General features: G+C 36.0%; 2 protein-coding genes across 2 annotated transcripts in view; both read left to right on the top strand.

The window, feature by feature from the left end:
* LOC147077451 (uncharacterized) overlaps window positions 1-25,766 on the top strand; it is a 460,029-nt gene that overhangs the window by 296,314 nt on the left and 137,949 nt on the right. The gene's annotated exons all lie outside the window — the stretch shown is intronic.
* LOC147077453 (uncharacterized) lies at window positions 3,826-22,044 on the top strand. The gene is made up of 3 exons (XM_085941697.1): window positions 3,826-4,054; window positions 18,558-18,716; window positions 22,030-22,044. The coding sequence occupies exons 1-3, from the start codon at window positions 3,884-3,886 to the stop codon at window positions 22,042-22,044; spliced, it is 345 nt and encodes a 114-aa protein (XP_085797823.1). The 5' UTR covers window positions 3,826-3,883.

The raw sequence follows: 25,766 nt of genomic DNA, 5'->3' as shown, positions 1-25,766 counted from the left end.
TTTGCCAAAATCATGAAAAATGCAAACCCGTTGCCTTATTCATGAATTAGACAAAATATCTGCCGAGTGCGTAAATTCAGCAGTAATTTTTCTGCATAGTTCATGGATTTTACAAATTAGATAGTAGCGCTACGGTGGTGTTTTTTAAAACTAAACTAAATGTGTCAAATGCTAATGCATTGGTCAAAATTTACGTATATTATCTATGGTCAAAATATATGGTCGCGCTCCGGTGGTGTTTTTTGCAACTAATCAAACTAACCAAATATGCCAAATGTCATTGATTATAATATAAAATTATACCAATCAATAACTACAATGACGTTCATATCCAAAAAATTTTTTTTTTTAATAATTTGATTCATGCTTGGGTATCAATCGTGCAATGGTCGATTATATGTTTGTGATAGTTTGTCGACACTTGTTAGCTAACCTGAAATTCAGTTGAATCCAGAATTATAAGACCTAACCTAAACTAAACTAACCTAACCTAACCTAATAATATTATATTATGTCCAATTATAACTAATAAAACCAACCGTATTAAATTTAATTTTTCTACTGTCATGTTGCCAATTTAAGAATTCCATACCCCGGCGAACTCACGTAGTCGGCAGATAATTTACCTAATTCATGAATAAGGCAACAGGCTTCTTATTACATGAATTAGCCAAAATTTTTCCCATTTCATGTACTAGTCAATTTCGCATATTCGGCGTAACATAAACAATAGAACAAATTAAGGTTATTTTTTTTACATAATATCTTATCTTGGATGCCTTAAAAGGCACTCGCGGGAGATTAATTTAACGTACAGTGGATCGCAATTTTAGATACCAATTCACATTAAAAATTGCTTTACATTCGAATGATTGTGATGTATAAATTATCATAACTAAATACTCATGATTTAACGAAAGATGTACAAATCTACACATATATTGTATTAATACATTATTAGTGTAAGCTAAACCCAACAAATGAAACAAGTTGGAGCGAATTAATAATGGTGTAATGAGGAGGTTCAAAGATGCATTTGCAAATTCCAACCTTCTATATAAGACAGCACACATTATGTCTACTTACAATTGGCCTGTAATCTGAATAGGAACAACCCGGTTGAGGGTATTCATCATCATAATATATTGGGTGTGAAACATCTTCAATAATCTCACGCTTGACGACGGCTTGTTGATCATCTGTCTCAGATTTTATATTAGAGAGGTCAGCCATAAGGCACTGAAAGAAGCAATTATTATATTTTGTAAACACTGTAAAACCAGTTTCAGTTCTCGTAACATCCATATAACAATGTATAATAATTATATTTAACATGAATTAGTAGATAACCTAACCTAACCTATAATATCACACATGTATCGTGGCTGTCAAATTGTATAAACATGTAATTTTTTTAAACAAAGTTTAATATCATCGCAAGTTCCCACATTGTTTGTAAAAAGCAACATATTATATTATATTACACATATCGCTGCTATTGCCAATCTAAAGTGTTTGTAAAAGATATCATTTTCCAAAAACTAACCTCGAAATTGCAACTTGAAACGTCGGCATTCTCCTGCTTTACAAGAGTGCGAACTTCCGGGCTGTTTGTGTGGCTAGTCTGTGTATCAAACAAAGGCTTGCCTTCTGTATCAGATTGTTCTTCGTCACATTCTCGCTTTACATCCATTTTAATTAATTGTAAGTATGCTTGGAACAACGTGACAAACAGGATCCATTCAAGGTATATTAATTTTAGAGAAGTGTTGCCACAACACGTATAAATTATCTAAGGCCGAATTACTGAAAAGCATGTTCTAAACAAATACACATTGACAACGTATACGGTTATTTTTAACTTATATATTAAATTAATACAATAACGTAGAACACATTATTTATTACCTACCCATTGAGTGAAGGATCAAGTATAACAAACAAATTATGAATAGGTAGGTACTTTTAATTTATTGTTTGTAAAAAACCATGGATACTATTCATGGCTTTCTCATAGATAGTTATGCTTACATTACCTATTATAGGCAATGTGTTTAAATGCTAGAGGATATTGATATCAATTTTGGTCACTTATTTTGATCGACTTCGGTTTATATTTTGTAGTGTAAAAAATTAAAACTTAGCCGTTCTTGGTAGTAAGTATTGACTTGACGTCTGTCCCTGTTAACTATCTTAGAATTAATCGGGAGCACCTCAGTAAATTAGTAGGTACCTACCTAATCTTTGTTCTTCCAAGGAGCAGAACTTTACTAACCTACTATTGATGGTGACAATTATTGGAACGGCTTTAACTCTGTTCAACCAAATCGCTTCGGATCTAGATATATTATATTGCTCTTACGCGAGGATGAGTAGGTATAGGTTGACGTCGTTTTATATACCTATCTTAAAATAGGGTCCATTTAGCCCATTCGGTGTGCTTCCATGCTTTATAATAATTTAAAATTTTTGTACTTACCTTTTACTTTACTTTTCATGTATATGACGTGATAGTTACTGTATATATTTTTTTTCTCTTTACACTAATAATTATTCCTTGTTTTTAAATGTCATGTTGTGATCGTCTTGAATTTATTATTTTTAATGTTCGAATAAAAAAAAATTGAATTGAATTGAAATTCAATATGATTATTAATTGCCAATACTAAACACTGGGGATTAATTGTAGTTAACTAATGAGAAATATCAGAAAGTAGGTTGGTACCGACTAACAAACATTTTTACCAATACCTACCATACCATAATAATATTAATTTATCATTAGGTATTTCGTTTGTATGCAATCAAAATGGAAAGAGCAAAGGGCTATTAGGGAAGGTAAGATGTCATGTTTTAGAGGACATTGTACATATAGCACTACAATGCCCTAAATTATGAACTTCACAGAGTACAGCTGCGAATTGCGGATATCTATGAGAATGTCGACGAATTGAAAGGTGTTCTGGCGGTGGGTAAGACGGAAGAGCTAGGCAAAATAATTGTAAAGTTATTTAACAGAATAGGAGTGAGGACCTGATCGATGGATCCCCTTCTAGAAGCGAAGAGGCGATTATGACAGCGAGTCGCAGTCAAAGCCTCGGTAAAATCACAAAAAAAATATAGATGTTTAATAATTATTAGTAAGTAGGTACCTAGTATTATTATTATCTAAATTGCGATAACTATTATCCAAAAGAGAAAAAACCACTCCGATAGGTAGGTACATTTATTCTATACGCAAACATGGATACAAAGCGACAATGATTGTCGCTTTGTATTATTTTTGTCTACATAAAATTATTTTATGTAGACCAATCTGACACAGATAAGAAACCTTGGATTTATGTATCAATAATAAATTATTGTGCCTCCTAATTAATTAATATTGATAATTCCAGGTGTAATTTTAAGTTTAGTTATTAAAACTAATATCCTGTGTTTTTATTGTGTATGCAAAAATATATCAGCGATCAGGAATAATAATTAATATGGTTTAGTTTTTACAAAACATTAAAAAACCTACGAATGTGTCAAACAAGCGACCACGTAACCTACAATAATGTTTATGTTCTTCTTGTAAATTATTAAATTCTTTTTTGACGTAATAATTGAAAGGTATAATATTAAACAAACGAACTGTTTATCAAACAACGATTACAGCTCGTAAGTACTATAATTTTATCCGAAATACCGTGAACTACTATAATTTCTTGTACTGCGTACTATAAATAATTCGAAAAAATACATGGCAACACTCTCCTGATGTCTATGGTAGATTTGTAGAAGCCATTTTAGTCTATGCCATTGTATATTAACCTATAATAATTCAGCGCACACGTGGTCGTGAAGCTATTGACAGTTTTGATATCAAATACCGTATACAATGGAAGTAAAAACTGAAATAATCGATGAAATATCTGACGAAACGGCGGAGGACATCAGCGACGGTGCATACCAATCGATTGACCTAAATCACTTCAAGAGCAAAGGTCGATTTGACGTGACAGTCAAACAGGAAAATATCGATGACATCAAAAGTATCCCCTTAAAAGAGGTAAGTAGATTCATATTTTGTTAAGGCGAAAGTATTCACAATTGTGTTAACAAATGCGCATTCAGTTTTTAAAAGAAAGCATGAATATACTTCAAGGTTACCTACCTAATATATTATTATACTCTTAATTGACACTACAACATGCCATGAGTTTAAATGACAATAGTGTAGTGAAACATTAATGTAATAGTAGAAGTGAAACGATCAAAAACCTATCCATACTTTGAGAAAATATCACAATAATGCATCATACCGTACCAGGAATCAAACTGTTATCACCGAATGAAAGGCTAATATCTTTCGCACAGGACCACGTCTGTTGACAAATGTAGATAATATAATACGACGTATTTGCTAGTAGTATTTCGTATTCGTATATTATAATGTAATCATTAGTTACTCAACATAATTTTTCTTTGTCGGAATATGAAAGCTGTCGGATGTTCAGCTTATCCATTTCCTTCGCATATTTTTGTTCGCAAGCGGTGTGCACACAATATAAACACTAATAACAACCGATAACACGAAACACGTTTAATTAGTGTTAAGTGACATTCTTGGCATCTTTGCTTTAAATATGTCATATACAGTGATATAGGTACTATTAGATGAGGAGTTCCCATACAAGTGTCATTTTAAAAATGTACCACAAAAGAAGATATTACGAATATCGTCTTATAATATTTCCTTGTAGGTATAATGCGTTAAGACCGTTAACATGGATTCCCGAATTTCACCCGTATTGCCCTGGCTGTAAAACTAAATTTGCGTTTTTGGAATAGTGAAACCCAAAGCTTGCAAGCTACCAAAAATTCATGTCTGAGCGGACAGAGCAAGTCGTCATGCGCTGACTATTAGTTAGAGTAAGATGCAAGCTAGATCGGGCTTACTCATAATTATTGCCAGGTCGTTTTCGAGACAAATATTAAGTGAGCTTATATCGAGTTAAGTTCGCTGATATTAAAACAGTACACTGGCCGAGTCGCTGAAAATCGAGCGTCATTTTAAGAAGCATATGATTCATCCCGTAGTATATCAATGGTCATAATATAGCAATCGACCAGGTAGGTTATTGGCATAAATAATTGTTGTATTATGCATTCTACTGAGAAACATATCCGAATATGTTTAACATTTAATTTTATGCTGTGGGTATTTTTTTTTCTAAAACTGACTACAAAAATATGTTTAGTGTTTAAGTACGTGCAAAAAATCGATGGGTATATTATTTTTCATTGCAAACGCTGTAATAATGGGCTATTTTGCTATTTAACACCGTTTTTTTCATAACAAACTATATCCTATATAAATGGCGAGGGTGGAGATAGGTTATTGACAATGATGTCCCATTGACTACTTTCTTTCAATTAAAAATATCAATACCTTCTGAGTTATTATGGGTATTGTTTGGAAATGGATCCCTCCGTACCATTTGTCTATGAGCATTCACGTGTGTGTAAAGCTCGATTACATCTTAATTTCACATTAATGACAGTATGACAGCCTTAGAGCCGAGCCACACCGGGCGACTCTGGTCTCGAGACCAGTGGCCGAGACCAGACTGTTGCATGCAGTTATATGGACCATGCCACACCTGGTCGTCCAGTAGTCGCGCAAGTAATAAAGTCGGGCGATCAGTAAAATCTCGTTTTGCGCTCGGTTCGGTCTCTCTGGTCAGGCGACTGGTAGCGATGTATGAAAACATATAGCTATGTATTGAGTGCTGCCACACTGGGCGATCAGTCGCGAGAAGCCACGTCTCGGAGAGAACGTATTTTTTGCATACTTGCGTGTACGTTCAATATTATTTTTATTATTGGCTGCCTCTCTTGTCGCCGGCAAGTCGTCCGAGTAAATCGCCCGAGGAGACCAGTCACGCGACTGGTCTCGAGACCAGAGTCGCCCGGTGTGGCCCGGCTCTTAACCACATCGTACTATCGTACTAACACCAACATTGCTTTTGAAATTATGTCTCTCTTTCTTTCAATAGGGTAATTAAAAAGTAAATAATTATAAATAGTTATCCTTTTAATTTAGAAACACGTCAGAAACATACCTATTGGAAAAAGTCGAATTCGATTTGCCACCTGTACCTGCCTTACCTAATTACGCTGAAATAAACAAATAGTCACACAAGTAAAACGTTCCTCATATTTAAATTTCAATAAGTTGATGCTTGCAGTCATTGTACGGCGCGTAGTGCCATACTGTTGAAACCACATCTCGTTCAGATCATTGTCGTCCAAATTTTCAACACGAACAAATCATTGATCATGATTCGGTATCTAACGATCTCCATTGACCGTGATGATGTTGAATAACATAACTTACATGGAATAGTATAAAACATAATTTAGAATTTATATGATTGACTTCAGTGATTTTGGTTTCTAGGTTTCTACCAAGGGATTTATCACAAGTCAACAAAATAGAGATAAGAGTCAACAATCCTCGCCTGATGGAATCCAAGATCGACTGATGCAGTATTCGGAAGTGACAATAGATAAACAAAACATTAAAGAAGAAATCTTCAAACTAAACACTCCAAAAGAACTTCGACTTATTTTGACAAGGTGTAACGTAGGTTTTGTGTCAAGGTTTATAGAGGAGATATATGTAAAGGCCGGCTAGCCAGTATAAAAGACTACTACCTTCCGGTCGTGGGTTTTTTGAGTACCAACGGCCGTTATCAAATTTCATTTCTCCGGAACGTAAATATCTAAAGGATAAACCAATGTATAATACCCAGCACGGATGCTGGAAGGTGGGCGCCAGCCCCTAGATCTGAGAAGGCTATAAATTAAGGAGTCTAGGAGCGAAATAAAAGTTTAAGTTGAGTTCAAGATATAAGTCATATATTGTCGATAAGTTTGACAGGTAAATTACAGGTTAGAAAAATGAACAAATGCAGCTAACGGATCAAACCCTGAATAACGAGAAAATAAACTCTGACAATCCCGCGAGAGGGATTAATAAATAATGGAACAAATGGAACGATACAGCTTACGATAATCCAGGTCTCCTTGGTGGAACCAAATTCCGACGTCGGCAAGCCTTTGTCCGGGCGTTAGGTTTACGTCGGTAAGCCATCTCCAATTCGGGCGGACCGATTTAGGCCCCCCAGGCACGTCCGTCCTGCCTCGAGGTCCCCACACGTAAGCACCGTGTCACCAGCCTCTCGTCTCCTTAATCGATTATTAATTTATCTCCGTACAAATTCGCCAATCACAACACCAAAAAACAGCAACTCATTTCCGTCGCCAGCCGCCATCTTGCTTTTGCCTCCTTCTCCGTGTTGCCAGCGTAAAACTTGTTTTCCTTAGTGTGGCAAGTTAATATAACATGACATTGTCCCCTTGGTTGGAAAAAAGAAATCCAGACCCAGGTTTGGATTTCGCCTCGCGGCCTGCGATGGACTATGGGCAGCCAGGAGCGGTATGTCGAGGGTCGAAGAAGGCGCAGAAATGGAATTCGCACTCTGGTATTATAGTGGCAGAGTGGGTGTTGCGTATGCGTAGTAAAACATAAGTAAGGCGATCCGGGGTTAGTCCTAAAGGTCTAGTAGTCGACACTGGTCTTCCCTACCTACTCCGTTCCACTACTAATTCAATAAACTATGAAGATACAGTTATTTTGTTTGATCCGTGCAAAAAGAAAAATAAATATAAGAATTCAATATTCAAAACATGTTACACAAACATATACATAAAATATAAACATAAAATTGAAGCGAGACTAGTAACAAGAACAAAAGACAAATACAACCCCTATTATTTAAATTATAATTCAAGCTGAAGGCTTAGGCGTGCATCAAAAAATAAATTTAGCAATTTTAGAAAGAAAAAGGAATGAATTTAAATTGATTAAATAACTTTGAATGAATTTTCATTTGATCGATTTTTTAAGAAAGGATAAATTTTAAATCATTTATTAGCATTGACCATAAATAGTTGGTAGATTAATAATGCACATTGGATAATAATAATATAGTAATATACGCTGGGGTGAGCTATATATCACCACAACATTTTATGTATAAAAGAGACAGTATGTAAAAATAGAGCATTCTACCAACCTGGTTCAATCATAAAATAATAATGCATATACAATAATTGCCAATTTGGTTTTGCGTGAGGGCCGGTTGGTCGGAAAGTAATAAATACTGTGCGTCAAGCACCGTCCGAATATTTAAGGAAAAACTACTAAAACATGACTACAAAATACTAGGCAGATGACCAATCCGACCGAACTGGCAACGTGGTTAATAACCAATCGCTGTGACGTGGTTTCTCTGTTGAGCCTGTAAAAAAAAAAAACAAATGACGTGTGATGGAGCTCCAAGCCACGATCCGGATTCCAAGCAGCGCTCCAACAAATAACATAACGCGAACAAGGAGAAAACTAAGCTAGAAAGAAATTCCTAGTACAAAATGTAAAATTAAAATTAATCGACGACTTTAGTATACTAATTTAAAGTCTTCAATGGTGTAGCAAAATATCGTCCGTTCCAGAATATACGGCTCCGCTTCAAACTACTCTACTATATTACATTATGTACAATATATCACACTTAAAACTACTTAAAAATACTCCGCCGCAGATTCTGGACTAACTCAATCCCGCCAAACCCGAGACCTCCGGTGACGTACGTTACTTCCGGTGGCGTTGTTCCATCCCCAGGTACGCGAGATCTGAGTCCGGAACCCATCAGAAACGGACCTCCCAGATACAGAAAGAAAACAATTCTACGGAGCACCACAAGAAAGCGAACAAAGGCAAGGAACCCATGATCACATCGGAAGCTAAATGTAATTAAAATGAACCACACGGTTCGCAACTGATTTGACATTCAAGTCAAGGTTGCAAAAAAAATAAAAAATTGATTAAAAGGCTAACGAGCACGTATTATAACGACCACTTTCCTGTAATAGGAAATAAAAAAAACAAAAGGAATGGCTTCTCTCACTTCGGTTCAGGCACCTTCTCCAACAAAACTGCATAAAAAAAACCAACCCAGTAAGACCGGGTTTCGAGGTAGGAAACAACGTCCGCATTCGGTAGAGCATCGCGTTGAATCCATACCTCCCACCATACAACCAAAAAGAAGCAACGGAATCTCAGGCAGCTGGATTCCGTTACCAGTGGAGGCTTAGCCGGAAACACCTTCCGTTCCGACCAGCGCTACCAAATAATTAATAATCAATATACTGCTAGAGAGAAAAATAAGGGGTACCCTACCAGATCACCTTCAGTTCTGGTAGCGGTACAGATCCCTAGCAGATGGACAAAACAAAACATTGATCACCATCCATCTAGCCTGAACCGAATTGAGTTAAGATAAAAAAAAATAAGAAAACAATGCCAAACTCTAATGTATATGATAAAATAATAAAAAACCAAATAGCAAACAAAACCGTCACGCAAAAACAAGTACAAAGGCAGCTGGTATAAATAAAGATCACACGATCACCAGCGCGATGTACTTAATTAGACAATTGTACATAATTGTAATTATAAATATATCACTATGTAGCTAAGCTGACAGGCCCCTCCAAACGCCAAGGCAGCGGTTGCGCCTTCCGGGGGCACCGTAACTCTCATCCTGGCTCTATGGTAGTATTTAGAACTATGCTTGTTTACCAAAAGTAGGTCCAGATGCTGGATGTGTGGTATGAATTTGAGTAGGCCTCCTTCCCGAAAGGTCTGCAACCACCACCTTTGCGATGGACGTTCACCGGAACAAGGGTGTATTGCCATGTGCAGGAAAGAAGTCAGTAGCTGAAATGAAATTACTAAGATAAATAATGGTTCAACATTTACAAAATAAGAGCGTTGAAAACAACTGATATTAATATGATTGTATATATGTAAAACATATGTTGTAAATATTAATTCATTCTTGTAAAATTCGAGCTTGTAAAAGGAGCAAAAAATCAAAAATCTAAAATAATATTAGGGGTGTATATATAACAATACAAAATACAACAGCATTCTAATTCCTTTAAAACAAAGACAAATAATAATAATAAATGATAGTTAATAATTTATAAACCAGTTATAATATTGAATAATAAGATCGGAGTGGAAAAACTTTATAGAGCAAAATAAGGTAAGATGAAACAATTCATCAGTTTGTGACATAATAGATCTCATGGTTGTAATTATATTATATGTATTAAATCATGTATCAAATAGCTATTTATATAATAGTTGATTGGCTAGCAGAGCCAAGAGATACCCTCCAACCAAGAATGAGAAGGAAAGAAATTTGTACTCTTCTACTGGTATACCACCATGCCAATAGATTTCAAAGAACATTAGATTAAAATAAAGTAAAAACTTCAATGATAAAAAGGAATTTATAGCAGGGTAAAAAAAATTAAATGATAATTAATTAATAGGATTCTAAATTTACAGTGACTCCTGCGTTTGAAATTAGAAGTTAATTAATACAAAAAAATAAAAGAAACCACTAGGTTTATTTTCAAAACAAGAAAAGGTGTGACCAATGATTAAATGTATCTAAACGAAAGTTACTTTAAAATGAATGAATTAAAATCCAAGAATAATCAAAATAATAATGGAATAATAATAATTGGCAAATTTATAGTTATAATATGCTGGAAGTATCAGAAAACACCATAGTGGTTAGCAGAAGTGCATAAGGCTTATCCTACAGAATGAGATTACTCATAAGGTAGCTATTGTTTCAAAATATCTTTAACGTGAAATCTACCGAGAGGTTTTCCCTGCATATCAGCTAACAAGTACACAGTAGGAGAGATTTTCTCGACAACGCGGTTTTCTAAGAATCGCGGTGCGAGTTTGTGTGAGAAGTAACTTGCTGCGTTCGACTGAACGAAATTTCTCCTCCACACCGTATCTCCTGGTGAGAATTGTACATGTTTACGTCTGAGATTATAACGCTGCGCATTGGTTTTAAAGTTTTCCAGTAATTGTTCCTGGACTATATCAAAAATTTCCGGTAAGTTTGAAATCATATCCGGAAATTGAGAATGATCAGCGCTAGGCGGAAGAGTTAAATTAACATTGGGTGGGCTGTCTCTTGGAAAGTGATATCGGCCGTCTAATATCATTTCCCTGCCATGCATGAGATAAAAGGGAGTAAATTTAGTGGAAAGATTAACAGTTGAATTCAGAGCCGCTTGCACATGGGGTAGGCAATTTGCCCATAAGCGATGATCTCTGCCGACTAAAATTGCTAAAGAAGTATTAACAGATTGATTGTATCTCTCCACAGTGTTAGCTTGTGGAGAATAGAAAGCGGTATATAAAATTTTGGGAATCCCATATGAAGGAACAAATTTTTTAAATTCCCTAGAAACAAATTGTTTGCCATTATCTGATATTATTGAAAAGGGTACCCCGTATTTAAGGAAGATTTCTTTTTCTAAAAATTTTATAATGGGGAGTGATGTAGCACGCTTTAATGGGTGCAACCAAATGAATTTGCTGAATATATCTACCACTGACAAAACGAACATGCAACCGTCCCTCGACTTCGGAAAGGGTCCAATAAGATCCAAAGATAGCGTCTGCATAGGGCGATCGACCATCTTTGGAGTCGACATCAATCCAGGAGGACTTGCGGTTGAATGTTTGTATGCTTTGCACGTTTTGCAAGCACTGACATATCTCGTGACGTCTCTAAATAAATTTGGCCAATAATAATAAAGTGAAATTTTCTTAAATGTTTTGAATATACCTAAGTGTACTGAGTTAATAGAATCATGAGAATTTTTTATAAGCTCCAATCTATCTTCCGGTCTGACACATTCCTTCCAATGGGTGTCCGAGAAAGGAAGTTCTCCCGTCTTGAATCTAAGAAGTTTGTTGTTACAAATTTTGAAACGCGGATACTTCATGGGGTTATTTTTACATCCTTCGAAAATTATATCGAACCAATCGTCGGACGTCGCTGGGTTGGTATTAATAGCCGCCACTTCGATTCGAGACAAAGCATCCGGAACCGTGTGTAATTTACCGGGGCGATGCTTTATCTCGAAGTCGTGTTGGGATAACCTCGCTGCCCAGCGCGCCAATCGGCCACTTGGGTTATCCAAGGTAGTAAGCCACTTCAGGCTGGAGTGGTCAGTTACTACGGTGAAGTGACTACCCTCTAGGTATTGCCTGAAGTAGTGTATCGATTCAACTAAGCCAAGTAATTCACGCTCTGTAGTGCTATAATTCTTCTGACATTTAGAAAGGGCTCGGGAGAAATATGCCACCGGGTGCTCGCCGTCGGGGAAGTTTTGCATTAAGACGGCCCCTATCGCAAAAGCTGAAGCGTCACAATGAACAGAAAATTCTTTAGTAAAATCAGGGCAAGCTAAAACGGGAGCCGTAATAAGGGCATTCTTAAGGGCGTCGAAAGCGGATTGAGCTTCGGACGACCAGATAAAATTAAAAACACCTTTCGGTTTACAAGTTAATTGAGTTAAAGGAGCCGCTATTGATGAAAAATTGTTAATGAACCTTCTATAGTAAGAACAGAGACCAATGAATGATTTTACGTCTTTTACATTTTTTGGAGTGGGGAAATTCTTAACACAATCCAATTTCAACGGATCGCACTGCAACCCTTTATCGTTAACTATATAGCCGAGATATTTCAATTCCGACTTGCAAAATTCAGACTTCTTGAAATTGATCGTCAACCCTGAAGATTTGAATTTATCAAACACCTTATTTAATAAGGCTAAGTGATCTTCAAAGTTTTCTGATACTACTATTACGTCGTCTAGATAACAAAATACTCTCGATTCAAACTCTGGTCCAAATAAGCGATCCGATAAGCGCTGGAGCTCGTTTGGCGCATTTCGGAGGCCGAACGCCATGCGATTATATTCGAAGAGACCTCGCTTCGGCACAACGAAAGCGGTCTTTTCCCGAGACTCCGGAGTCAACTCGATTTGCCAGAAGGCTTTAGATAAATCAATAGACGAAATGAATTTCGCGTCGCGTAAATGATCCAGAATTTGTGAGATGTATGGCAAAGGGTATCGATCGGGTTTGGTTACTGCATTTAATTTCCTTGAATCCAGGCATACTCGACCAGTACCGTCCTTCTTTGCGACGATAATGACCGGATTAGACCAAGAAGAGCGTGAAGCACTGACCACTCCCATCGCCAACATATCATCTAGCTCCCTTTCCATTATAATTTGCTTGGCGGGAGACAAAGGATAATACCGTTGCTTAATCGGAGGGCCAGTGGTATCGATGCAATGCGAAATTAAATGGGTTTTGCCCAAACCACATTTTTCGAATGAAATTGAATAAAATTTATCTTTAATAAGTTGCAAAGATTTTAATTGATCAATACCAAGCGAAACATGTTCTAATGAGTTTAATGAATGAATAATATCTGAGGGAGCTGACAGGGGTGGGACAAGTTGCAGTACGTCCGGCGCGATATTAAATACCTTCCAGAAGTCGATACCCAAAATCAACTCTGGATTGAGTTTTTGAATGATTGTTAAAAATATATTGTGCGTCAGGTTACCATGAGTAATGGGAACCTGAAGCGCTCCGATCGCAGGTTGGCAGGAACCGTCAAATGCCCTTATAATAAGTTGCGTAGGGTATACTTTACATCCTGCTTCTATTAGGCTCAGTGACCTCTGCTCGCTGATACAGCTGACGGAGGCCCCCGAGTCCAACAGACCAAAAAGTAATTCCGAGCCAACCGAAACGCCCAGGTACGGCCTGACGTCGGATTGACTGGGACGAGACAAGGGGGAAAGATTAGCGGATGAATGAAAATATTTAACGAACGCCAACCAGTGGCTCCATTCCTCCTCCATTTGATTCACCGTGGGTTTGTATGAGGGGGACGCCTCGGGTTTTTTGCCGAGGGCCTCGTATTTATATTATTGCTAGGTATTGCATTGAATAAACCTGTGCCGGCCGCCTTACACACTGGGCAACGCGGCGCGGTGGTGTTGGATTTTCTACAGTAAAAACAAATAGGATGCGTGATTTTGCGACATTGAAAGTAATGGTGGCCTACGTCCAAACATTTTTTGCACGTGGTGGCAGACTGAGATAAAACGGGGGGTAAAATAGCTGGAGATGTGGCTGACGTCGAAGTACCTGGAGAGTTTAATGCCGCCACAGATGATTGTTGGATGGGGTTGACATCTCCACCAACCGCCGGACCGATACCAATTTCATCTATCTCTCGGCAGCTAGTTTCGATGTCTTCCAATGAATAAACCCCTCTGGATACTAAAGCGCTCTTGTAGCTGTGATGCACCCCCTTATTGATAAAATTTACTAGCTTTATTTCTGGGACGTCACCCAGCCTGCTAGCCATTTCTTTCATTTCCATTATATAAGAATATACATCCTCCCCGGGAAGTTGCTTCCTAGTAATTATTAGCGCGTTTAATTTATCCATCACTTCCGCCCCTTCAAACCTATCGTAAAGTGCCCGTTTAAGGTCCTCCCATGTTGTAAACGTGTTCTTTGCATATCTGTACCATTTTAAAGCTAGCCCTTTCAAAAGTTCAGGAAAACAAGCCACCATTACCTCCGAAGGCGTCTTCCGGCCGACTCTTAACTCCTCTACCCTAGTAATAAATTCATGTACTGAGGTAGTACCGTCGAATGAGACATTATATGATTTAAGGGTTATTTCCTTTGGGGTGGCATTGCAATTTACAAGGACTTGAGGAGTGCTACTAGCGTTGAATGAACCAACCGTCGACCTAGCTCCATAACCTGCCTTCCAGGCCGAGGCTTGTAACCTCATTTCCCCTAATGATTTAGAAGGAGTGATCCCTCTTTTTAATAAGGCTAATTCTAATTCCGGTTTGTTCCATGTCTCTTCGAAATCGATCGGAGTATTGATCAACTCCGAAGCGTCGAGATCCATGTTGTTTTTCGACATTACCAGGTTATAAAAGGAGGTTAAAAAACAAACTGCAAACACGCAAGTAAATTAAATCCTAGTAACAAGGATATATAAGCACAACTTGATTTAATTGCGGAATTAAATGAGAAAAGAGAGAAAAAAAAGAATAGACTGAACTATTTGTTCACTACACACAAACAATGGGCCCAGCAGAATTTGCGTGAGTGATGTGTCAACGTGTCCGCTCTTCACTCTGACCCAGAGAGTGCTGTGCAAGAGGGTGTGTGGTATAATAAGTAGCAAGATGTCGACCTAACGCGGGTGAAAACGAAGAACGGAAGATATCAACATCCGTTGGAGACCTATAAACAAACAGAGAATCCGACGTTCGCTGCCGTCCAGCGTTATTGGCGAAAGGTCGTGTGATTATATGACGTGTATGTAGTGTACCTGACGCTAACTGGAATGCCTCATTCCCTTCGGCTAGCGTCACCCCCAAATCGAAATTTGGTTGTCAATAACAAGCAGGCGAACAATTACAAACCCCTTGTTATCAATTGTAACCACAATAGAAAAGGGAGTGGCAACCACTCGAGTGTAATGATTACGTCATCCGGAATGACGCTGCCAAAAGCAACAAGAAGCAATACCAGAACAACACTAGTGAAATTTAGGGAAAAAAAATTTGCTATTTATAATATATTGCATAATGCTTTCTAAAACGTGTGTTAATAAAAATAGGCGTAAAAAAAAAAATTCTAGCAAGGGTCAAGAAAGAAATATAATCTCGAAGTACCTAAATGAACCGTCCTACTTTGTTAATTGTTATCTCTCCTATGAGTGAAATGAACAGAGGAAAAAAAATTTACCTCTCAGTGGTAATCACAACCGCCTAACGATTTAAAAAAACTAAACAATACCAACACCCAGCAATAAATAACGATAAAACAAATAGGAATTAGAATGCAATACAGATAAAACGGCTATCACGTTGTTTAATGAATAGTTTTGTGGACTAGTACAAAACCAGAATATATAAAAATGTTACAATAAAATTCACTAAAAAAAAACCACATTGAATCAAAAAAATAATTATTCGTGGGCGCATACTCGCATATAAATGTGTAAAAATGCTTTAAAAAATGATTAAATAAATAATGATTATATAAATAATTGTCGATTAAAATTTAACGTGGATTGCGTACAACATACGTGATAGATAAAAAAAACACAAAACAGAAGCCAATAAAGAAAACAAATTAAAACTCGCCAGAGTAAGAAATTAAATATAAATGTACAGACATATCTAAAATAGTCAATAAATATTTCTATTAAAAAATTAAGAGACTTCACTAATTTTCCAATATATTAGTTCTTCAAATCTAAATCAAAAACATATAAATTGGCAACAAAGTTTCGTTTTGATTGATAGTTTAACTGGAAATAATTCTTTTTACAATCCCTGACACATGTGACTCCTAGTGCACTGTCACCCTGGGTACGAAATTCTAACAAAAGATATTGAGTTTACTAAGCTTGATTTGAAATAATTAACGTCCGAAAGAAAAAGGAAGGAATTTAAATTGATTAATTAATTTTGAATGAATTGAGTATGATTTGATAAACTAGATAAATATATGTTACTTTTGGTACTAAATGACGACAATAATATTCGTGGGACAATAAATTTTTACAAAAAGATCACATGTTTAGTAAAAAGTACATATCTTTAGTATTCTCCAGGGGATCTGCGTCTCCATGTGGTTATCCCAAGGGATTGCAGAGCTGGTTTTCCTTGTGTTTCAGAAGTGGGTTGTAATAACGTGTTTTTGTCAATTTTGTCCTGCCGAACTTCCTTTTGTGATTCCTGGCTTTTTATTCACAGCAGCATAACCATTTCTCCACAGGTTATTTGCAGCATGGCCAATATTGAACAAATTCCCTCACAGCATGACTATTCCCGTTTAGTATTCTGAAACATGGGCGGAAAACCAGATTAGCGATATCTCAACAAGTCAAAGGTACAGGAAGCCAAGCGATGGAAAAAATTTATGAAGCAGCAACAATAAGATGATGGTTATACAATTTGAAATACCTTTAGTTTGTAGAATACGAGCTCCCACCCATCCACGTGCTTGCTGCTAGAAACCTGACAAGGTCCAAAGAAGTTTGAAGAAATTCCGAATTTAATAAATAAAACTTTGTTGCGAAAAGAGTAGTAGTAAAAAAAAAATTATAACGAATAAACTGTTAATAATTTGAAAAAGAAATAATTTATTTCAGGCGAAGAGAGAAAATTTTAACGTCTATACTTGTGAACGACTGGCGAGTTAATGATTACTTTATTCCGCCGATAATGCAACAATTCTTCCCTCGAAACGTAATTGCGTAACGCCTGTGCTTATGCAACCTGCAACGCATGCAGGTGAAGACGGTGGTATTCAAAATGGCCGCTCTATCGATGTACGGAAAAAAAAATCTGACAGAATGGCTTCACTGCACAACACAAAAGACGAAAATACAATACAATACATACAAAAAATCGCCTATCGAACGAGATTGCCAGAGTGGTATATGGGATGATAGATCATCCGAACAATGTAAGCAAATGATCTGGAGAAATGAAATAACGCACGCGTAGCACTTGTTTAGAGTGAGCAGTAATAAAAGCGATAAAAAGAAACATAAAAGAAACTGCCACTAAAACACTGTTGGCGCCAAATGTAACGTAGGTTTTGTGTCAAGGTTTATAGAGGAGATATATGTAAAGGCCGGCTAGCCAGTATAAAAGACTACTACCTTCCGGTCGTGGGTTTTTTGAGTACCAACGGCCGTTATCAAATTTCATTTCTCCGGAACGTAAATATCTAAAGGATAAACCAATGTATAATACCCAGCACGGATGCTGGAAGGTGGGCGCCAGCCCCTAGATCTGAGAAGGCTATAAATTAAGGAGTCTAGGAGCGAAATAAAAGTTTAAGTTGAGTTCAAGATATAAGTCATATATTGTCGATAAGTTTGACAGGTAAATTACAGGTTAGAAAAATGAACAAATGCAGCTAACGGATCAAACCCTGAATAACGAGAAAATAAACTCTGACAATCCCGCGAGAGGGATTAATAAATAATGGAACAAATAGAACGATACAGCTTACGATAATCCAGGTCTCCTTGGTGGAACCAAATTCCGACGTCGGCAAGCCTTTGTCCGGGCGTTAGGTTTACGTCGGTAAGCCATCTCCAATTCGGGCGGACCGATTTAGGCCCCCCAGGCACGTCCGTCCTGCCTCGAGGTCCCCACACGTAAGCACCGTGTCACCAGCCTCTCGTCTCCTTAATCGATTATTAATTTATCTCCGTACAAATTCGCCAATCACAACACCAAAAAACAGCAACTCATTTCCGTCGCCAGCCGCCATCTTGCTTTTGCCTCCTTCTCCGTGTTGCCAGCGTAAAACTTGTTTTCCTTAGTGTGGCAAGTTAATATAACATGACAAAGGGTAATGTGATTTGATGTGCAGCATTGCAACGCAGAAATCGTCCTTCGTCCAGAAACGTTGATAAAATATCTAAAACGGATAACATAATTTAGAATTTATTAGAATGATAATTTTGGTTTTCTAGGTTTCTACCAAGGGATTTTTCACAAGGCAGCGCGATACAGATAGGAGTCAACAATCCCCGCTTGATGGAATCCAAGGTCGCATGGTGCAGTTACAAAATGTTAAAGAAAAAATCTTAAAACCAAATACTCCTAAGGAACTTCGACTTATTCTGACAAGGGTAATACATTTCTCCCGTAATTTGATTTTTACATTTGTAATGCAGTTTTGGATGCGGAAATGCTCTAAAATATGACAAAATGATTCACATGGACGTGATTGCTGATCAGTGTCTTTTAATTATGTATAATAACATTAACTAGAAGTGTAGGTATTTGAGTTTTAAAACTAATGAACATAGGTACCTACCTAGCTTGTACTGTCAAACAGTCGACATTGCTTAACCTTTTAAAATGATTTGTCGCGTATGGCCACCGCGGATGTCCTTGACGAAGCGCATTCTAGACCGTCGAATTTGGGCCACTTTTGAGGGTATCAATTATGTATGAATTATCAAAGCATACCAGCGACTTCAGCTAGCGACACAGGTAATATTCCTCATTTGTCAAATCGCAACACTTTGGAGGCAAATTAAGAAGTTCATATAATGAAATAAACTGCCAAATTTTGATTCCAATAAGTTAATGTAGGTATGTGGTACGACACGTAGTTTTATCCTGTTAAAACCGCATCTTGTTCGGATCACGGATAACTCGAGCTCCGGCCTCATTTTTATTAAATAAGGTTCGATGATTCCACCAGCATGTAAACTGCATAAGCCAGGCATGTACGGTTTTTTCTAGATTGGACTCCATATGCGCTAGTTTTGCTTATTAACAAACCCGTTTAGCCAAAAACGAACGTCGTTGCTTAAGTAAAAGATTACCTATTCGGAATCGCTGTTCGATCTTCATTGTATTCATGATTTGCCGGACTATATACTGATTATTTAATGCCAAAAAGTTTGCGCAGTATAACAGTTCGGTTTGACAGTTAACCCTTTCGTAAATTCTTTGTAAGCAAAAAATAAAACTTTGTTTCCATTGTGATATCTTGAAAACAGAAAGACTACCTATGATATTTCATGCGAATCGAGTCAGTTGTCGTTCCTATTTATAATATTTCACCTGCCATAAAATATAAAGCTGTTCGTTGTTAACGAATGTAGTTATGTGCAGTGGTTAAAAATTCATATCTAAAGTAAGTAAGATATTCTTGGCTCTCCTTGCATGCGGCGTGTATTTTTAGTGTGGATAAATGATTGCATCCCTCACCCATCTCTGTCTTAGAGCCTGTCCACATGGCGCGATTCCTATCGCGATTTACGCTCGAGAACCAGAAATATCTTCCATCCAGATGCGGTGTAGTTTGCGCGTTTGAAACAATTAGGTGATGTAATTCATTATTGAATCGGCATACAAAAGAAACGCGAGTGTAGAAAAAAGCACTATAACTCGATGGTGATGGTCGGTTCCTATGATATTTTGTGTTTCGCGATTACTTTCTATTCCTATTCTCGGCACTTTTCAACCTAGGTGACGTAATTTATTAGGGAGTAGCAATAAAAAGTCTCGGGTTCGAGCGCCAAGCGATCGTATTTCATTTTGTAATGGCTGTAAACGCCGCGATTGCCCAGAATCTGGCGTTTGCAGGTTGCGCGAGAGTCGTCACGCGCGAGTGCTTGTGGACAGGCTCTTAGACTATACAAACAAAAGATCAGTGAAAACTAGTGGGCGTATTTAAAAATTAATGGTATTTAATAATAATATTGCAAATTCACGAAATATTGAAACCGACAGTAAAAGTTTCCACTGGGTATAGTAATTTTCTGTTTATCTGAAATTCCGTAATATGTTATATTTAAATATTGTCCATAGTAATGAATCGAGGATGCTTCAAAAAATTAAATATAAATAATTCTGATTAAGTATTTTTGTCGCTAACGTTTTGCCTTTCGGCATCTTCGGGTACTATGCACACTCTTCAACGATACGCTGTCACAGAATATTAGCGCCTGTACACGTGCATGGATTTATTTGCACCAGTACTTAATATGTATTTTAAGCTATCGCGATAATAACTGTTTACACGTAAACATGCTAACTGTCTCGGCAATTTCATTTTTCAAGTGTAAGCGAAACGCGATGCTGTCATTTCATGGAACTATTTGACAGGTTGTGAAAATCGGTTAACCTCAAAATGAAACTGCGCGGTGTAGTTAGTTTTTTTTTTACCAAGAGGTACGTTTCTATCGTTATATTGAGCAATCACAAATATTGCATATTCTAATTGTCGCGTGAAAATTCAGAAACTTCTGAACCTTTTTGATTCATGTATGTAATCTTGCATAATACGAAACATTAGAAATAAACAACGCACGGTTGCAGGTAAATCTATTTTGTTCACATCAGTCAATATTTTTGTTCAATCTGAAATTTTGCATTCGAATTATAATAATTTCTATAGGCATCTAGAATCTTTCCACATCTATTGCATCTGTGTATAATGCATCTGGTTTTGGATGTTACATGTAGTGGAAGTGGAATGGTGTTAAAATTAATTTAGAATTTATAATAGAGTCCGATTATTTTGGTTTTTCTAGGTTTCTACCAAAGGCTTTTTCACAAGGCACCTTGATACAGATATGAGTCAACAATCCTCAGCTGATCTAATCCAATATAGAATTATACGGTATTCTGAAGTGACGGTAGATGAGCCAAATATTAAAATGAAATCTCAAAACTAAATACTCCGAAAGAACTTCGACTTATTCTGGGAAGGGTAAAACACTTCACTCGCAATTTGATTTGCTGCATTTGTAACGCAGTTTTTGGATGTGAAAATGCTTTAAAAAGTCACAAAACGGTTCACGCGGACGTGATCGCTGATCAAAGTCAAGACAATGTATTCTCGCAACTTAGACTTCGCAAAGCACATAAAATGATACACACTGGTGAAAAACCTTATAAATGCAATGTATGTTCATTTAGATGCTCGCAACTTGGTCATCTCAATACACATAAAATGACACATTTAACCGAAAAACCTTATAAATGCAGTGTATGTTCATATAGATGCTCGCAAAGCAGTCATCTCAAAACACATAAATTGACACATACTGGTGAAAAACCTTTCAATTGCAATATATGTTCATATAAATGCTCGACATCTGGTAGTCTGAAAATGCACAAAATGACACATACTGGTGAAAAACCTTTTAAATGCATTGTATGTTCATATAGATGCATGACATCTAGAAGACTTTATTTACATAAATTGACGCATACTGGTGAAAAACCTTATAAATGTGATGTCTGTTCATATAGATGCTCACGACACAGTCATCTCAAAACACATAAAATGACACATACTGGTGAAAAACCTTATAAATGCAATGTATGTTCATATATATGCTCGACATCTAGTAGTCTAAAAACACACAAAATGACACATACTGGTGACAAACCTTTTAAATGCATTGTGTGTTCATATAGATGCAGGACATCTAGTAGACTTAATATACATAAATTGACGCATACTGGTAAAAAACCTTATAAATGCAATGTATGCCCTTATAGTTGCTCGCAACCCGGTGATCTTAAGAAACATAATGTGACACATACTCATGAAAAACTTTATAATTGCAAGGTATGCTCATTTAGTTACTCGCGACTCGGTGGTCTTAGAAAACATGAAATGAGTCATGTTGGTGAATAACCTAAATATCTAATATATATTCATATGCACGTTCGCATCGTCCTATGTTTAAAATACATGACATGCTTGATACTGTTGAAACCCCTTATCTATGTATGTTAGTACGATTATATGCATTTTTGACCAGCTGCCTGGGAGTAGGGCATATTATAATGTTTAAACGGTCGCTGTGTCGGGTTTCGCTCGAACGACTACCCTTTTAGTGCAATCTGATTTTGTCACCTTTGTATTAAGCTGAATTCAATCAACACTTTTTTTCTGGTTGAGTCATTGTGAGTATTGGATTTACAAAATAAATTAAAAGTATGTCTTGTTTCCTACCAAAACTGTCGAACATAATATAACGTGAAATCATCCACCTTTGCCCATTTTTTTAGTATATTTTTTACCCAAAAAAAATATGTTACGCTAGCATATGTACAAAACAACCAATTATTTTAGGAAATGCTTGGATTTTTGAAGGTATAATAAACAATACTCTGTAGAAAAAAAATATTTAGGTAATGTTTGCAACACCTTGGATTTATTCATACAAATATTATTAAACAAGGGTTTTCCCGAACAGAACATCTAGTTGAGGAATACAAATATTATTATAGTTATGTATAGGTATGTAGTAGTTTTTTTATTGTTTTTTTTTCTTTTATTAATGTTATGTTAGACTCTAAGCCGATCATAGTTTATTTAAGTATTCGAATTGAGATGTAAAGATTGTATACATTTTTGCAGGGGTCAGTCTCTGAACCCTCATAGCTTATTTAAGTACCTACTATAAATTCAACATGTAAAACTTGTATATGGCTTAATTAAGCAAAAGAAATCTAATCGTATGAAATGCGATCTTACGATAGTGTCATGTGTCAAAAGAATTACAATGTTAACATGACATGCACAAAAGCTAGCCGTATGATATCCGTTATTGCAACATTGTTATAATTAAAATCAATTTTTTATGATTTACTTATTAAGGAAACAAACAGTTACATATTATTGTTTACAAAAATTTAAAATATAATAATGAAAAGTTATTGCAACCACCAAAGTTTCCACGTATACGTTATAGTATAGTTAAGCCTAACAAGATAGAGAGTAAGAATAACATAAATATAAAGAAATTACAATACAAATTAAGAAATAATGTTCTGTAGGTTTGATGACCATAAAAATCGTTTCAACCTTACGCCATTGTTGTTATTACAAATTAATAAAACAATGCAATGTAAGTCTACAAAGTAAAGTATGATACGTTGTATTGCGAAAGCAAGTTTGTTCAAATCATAGATATCGACTTCGATGGATTAAAGGGAAATACAATAATTGTAACACTTGTCCTCAAAAGTTCATGTTCCGAACAATCGCAAAATGTGGTCATCAGTAGGTCACTGCTCCTGCCAAGCCCTCCGCATAAGCCGATTTTAGTGAGTAGCCAATGAGTGCAGCCAACACGCCAGTGTTGCCATAATATAATTTATATAAACATCGCTTATAAAATTATAACATCGGAATAAATATTCAATATCTGGCAACACTACGACACGTACACATTCACACATATTTTCGAATAACCCAAGAAAGGGTCGCGGAGGAAGCGTGAAGGGAGCGAGGCAAGTGCGTGAAAAAGTTCGTCATGTTTTGAGGGACAAACACTTGCAATAGCTCTATCTATATTTTTCTATAATCTAAGGCCCCTGCTATTGTGTGCCATATTACAAATATAACAAAGCCACCTTTCATTGTTAACAGCGGTATAATTACGCGAAGGGAATTAAGACGAAGGACACGCGTTTTTAGACGTTCATTAGAATCGATTACTTAGGTAAATTCCAAGAATCCGCATTATCAGCATTTGTTTACATTGCATTCTTTAATCATTTATTTCATCAATCAGTATTTGTTTATCTGTATAACTGTGCATCTGTCACTTTTGAAACCTTGAATTAATAACGACATTAAAAATTTTATGTGGATAATTCCATTGTCACACGCAACCCTATCTGAATATCGTCATTTCAACTTCACTACCCTCGTTCCTATTCATCATCCACATAAGGTCAATCAATCATATATATTTACCTATACAATTAAGGTGAATATTATAAAATACATGAATAAGTGATGGTCCCTAATCCAATAACAAATGGACACAGAAACCATAATTTAAATCGAGCAGTAATACATGTATTTAACATCGCATTAGGACAGAAGAAAAAGAAGTTAAAAATGAGACAAGAGGAAAAAACAATTACCTAGTATTAAAGAACGGTAAGAAAAAAATAGGTGTATAAAAAAGAACAGTAATTAAAAAATAACTTATAGTTTAGCTTATTACTAATAAATATAATTTGAATATGTGGCATCAATTCGCCAAGTGGATATTTAGTCTCGTTAAATATTAATATGTTTCAAAATATACTTACAATACAAATAGATACTTAATTATGTTAATATTTTCACAAATTTGTTGATCGCTCGTGAAATTTTTCATTTTGACCGCTGTTTCTACTAAAGATAAAACACAAATAATTGAAACATTAAACGTAATGTGGCCTCAGGTAATAGCACAAAAACACGTGCGTTATCCATGATTGTATTTTTGCAAATATGAAAATGTAAACAGTTTATTATTTATGATAAAATAAGTAATTTAAATATTAAAATTTTATTACTGAAAGGTCCATTTACACGGATCACACAATGTTAAAACTCCAACTTTTGTTGGTTGCGTTCGTTTGTACAAAAAATGCTGTTCTGATTTTTATACTTTTGATAAAATATGTTTTTGAAACCATTGTAAATAGGTATTGCAAAATTGTATGAAAAAAAATATATGACAGTCGCCATATTACAGTGTTTTCGATTTTGTACTTTAATTTGTCACCGAAAATGCACTAAGTCAAGTACTTACTACCTTCATATTTTTTCCCAAAAAGTATCAAACCTGCGGTTATTTTGTAGTACCACATTAAGAAATTGTAGCCAATAAAACGATCTGTAATTTGAAATCGATAACTATATTATGACCTTTTATAGGTATATATAAAAAAAGTTAAGACCACGCTAACTTTCAAACTCGATTATCTTAAAACTCGTATTATTGACTTAATGCTTTTTCACAGTATACCCATGGTATGAAATAATTGATTGTATTGCTTGCTATGGAATCTGATGAGTGGGGCAGTGTTTTAATTAATTTGTTCAACGAATTTTCGATTACATATCTGTGGCTATTTAGCAGAAGCAGATATGTCGAATTTTGGTGTTTTGAGGTTTAAATGCAGATTTGTTCTTCTATGTCTATATTTTTATTTGCCAAAATCAGATATGGCTTATCTCTTCTACTGACTTCATAATCAACGAAACAAATTTCAGATATGTTTGAAATTAAGCAAGTCATATTTGCCAAAATAAGATATGGTACCATATCTGCTTCTGGCAAAATAATAAGTATTGAATATAATCAATGTATTCTATTTGCCAAAACAAGATATGGCTGCTGTTTTGGTAGTTACTGTTT

The sequence above is a fragment of the Rhyacophila brunnea genome, unplaced genomic scaffold (genome assembly GCF_057557595.1).
Source record: "Rhyacophila brunnea isolate RB1 unplaced genomic scaffold, BYU_Rbru_1.0 scaffold_13, whole genome shotgun sequence".
Taxonomy (NCBI): Eukaryota; Metazoa; Arthropoda; class Insecta; order Trichoptera; family Rhyacophilidae; genus Rhyacophila; species Rhyacophila brunnea.
The sequence above is the reverse complement of the archived record's forward strand: the minus strand, read 5'-3'. Positions and strand labels throughout refer to the sequence as shown.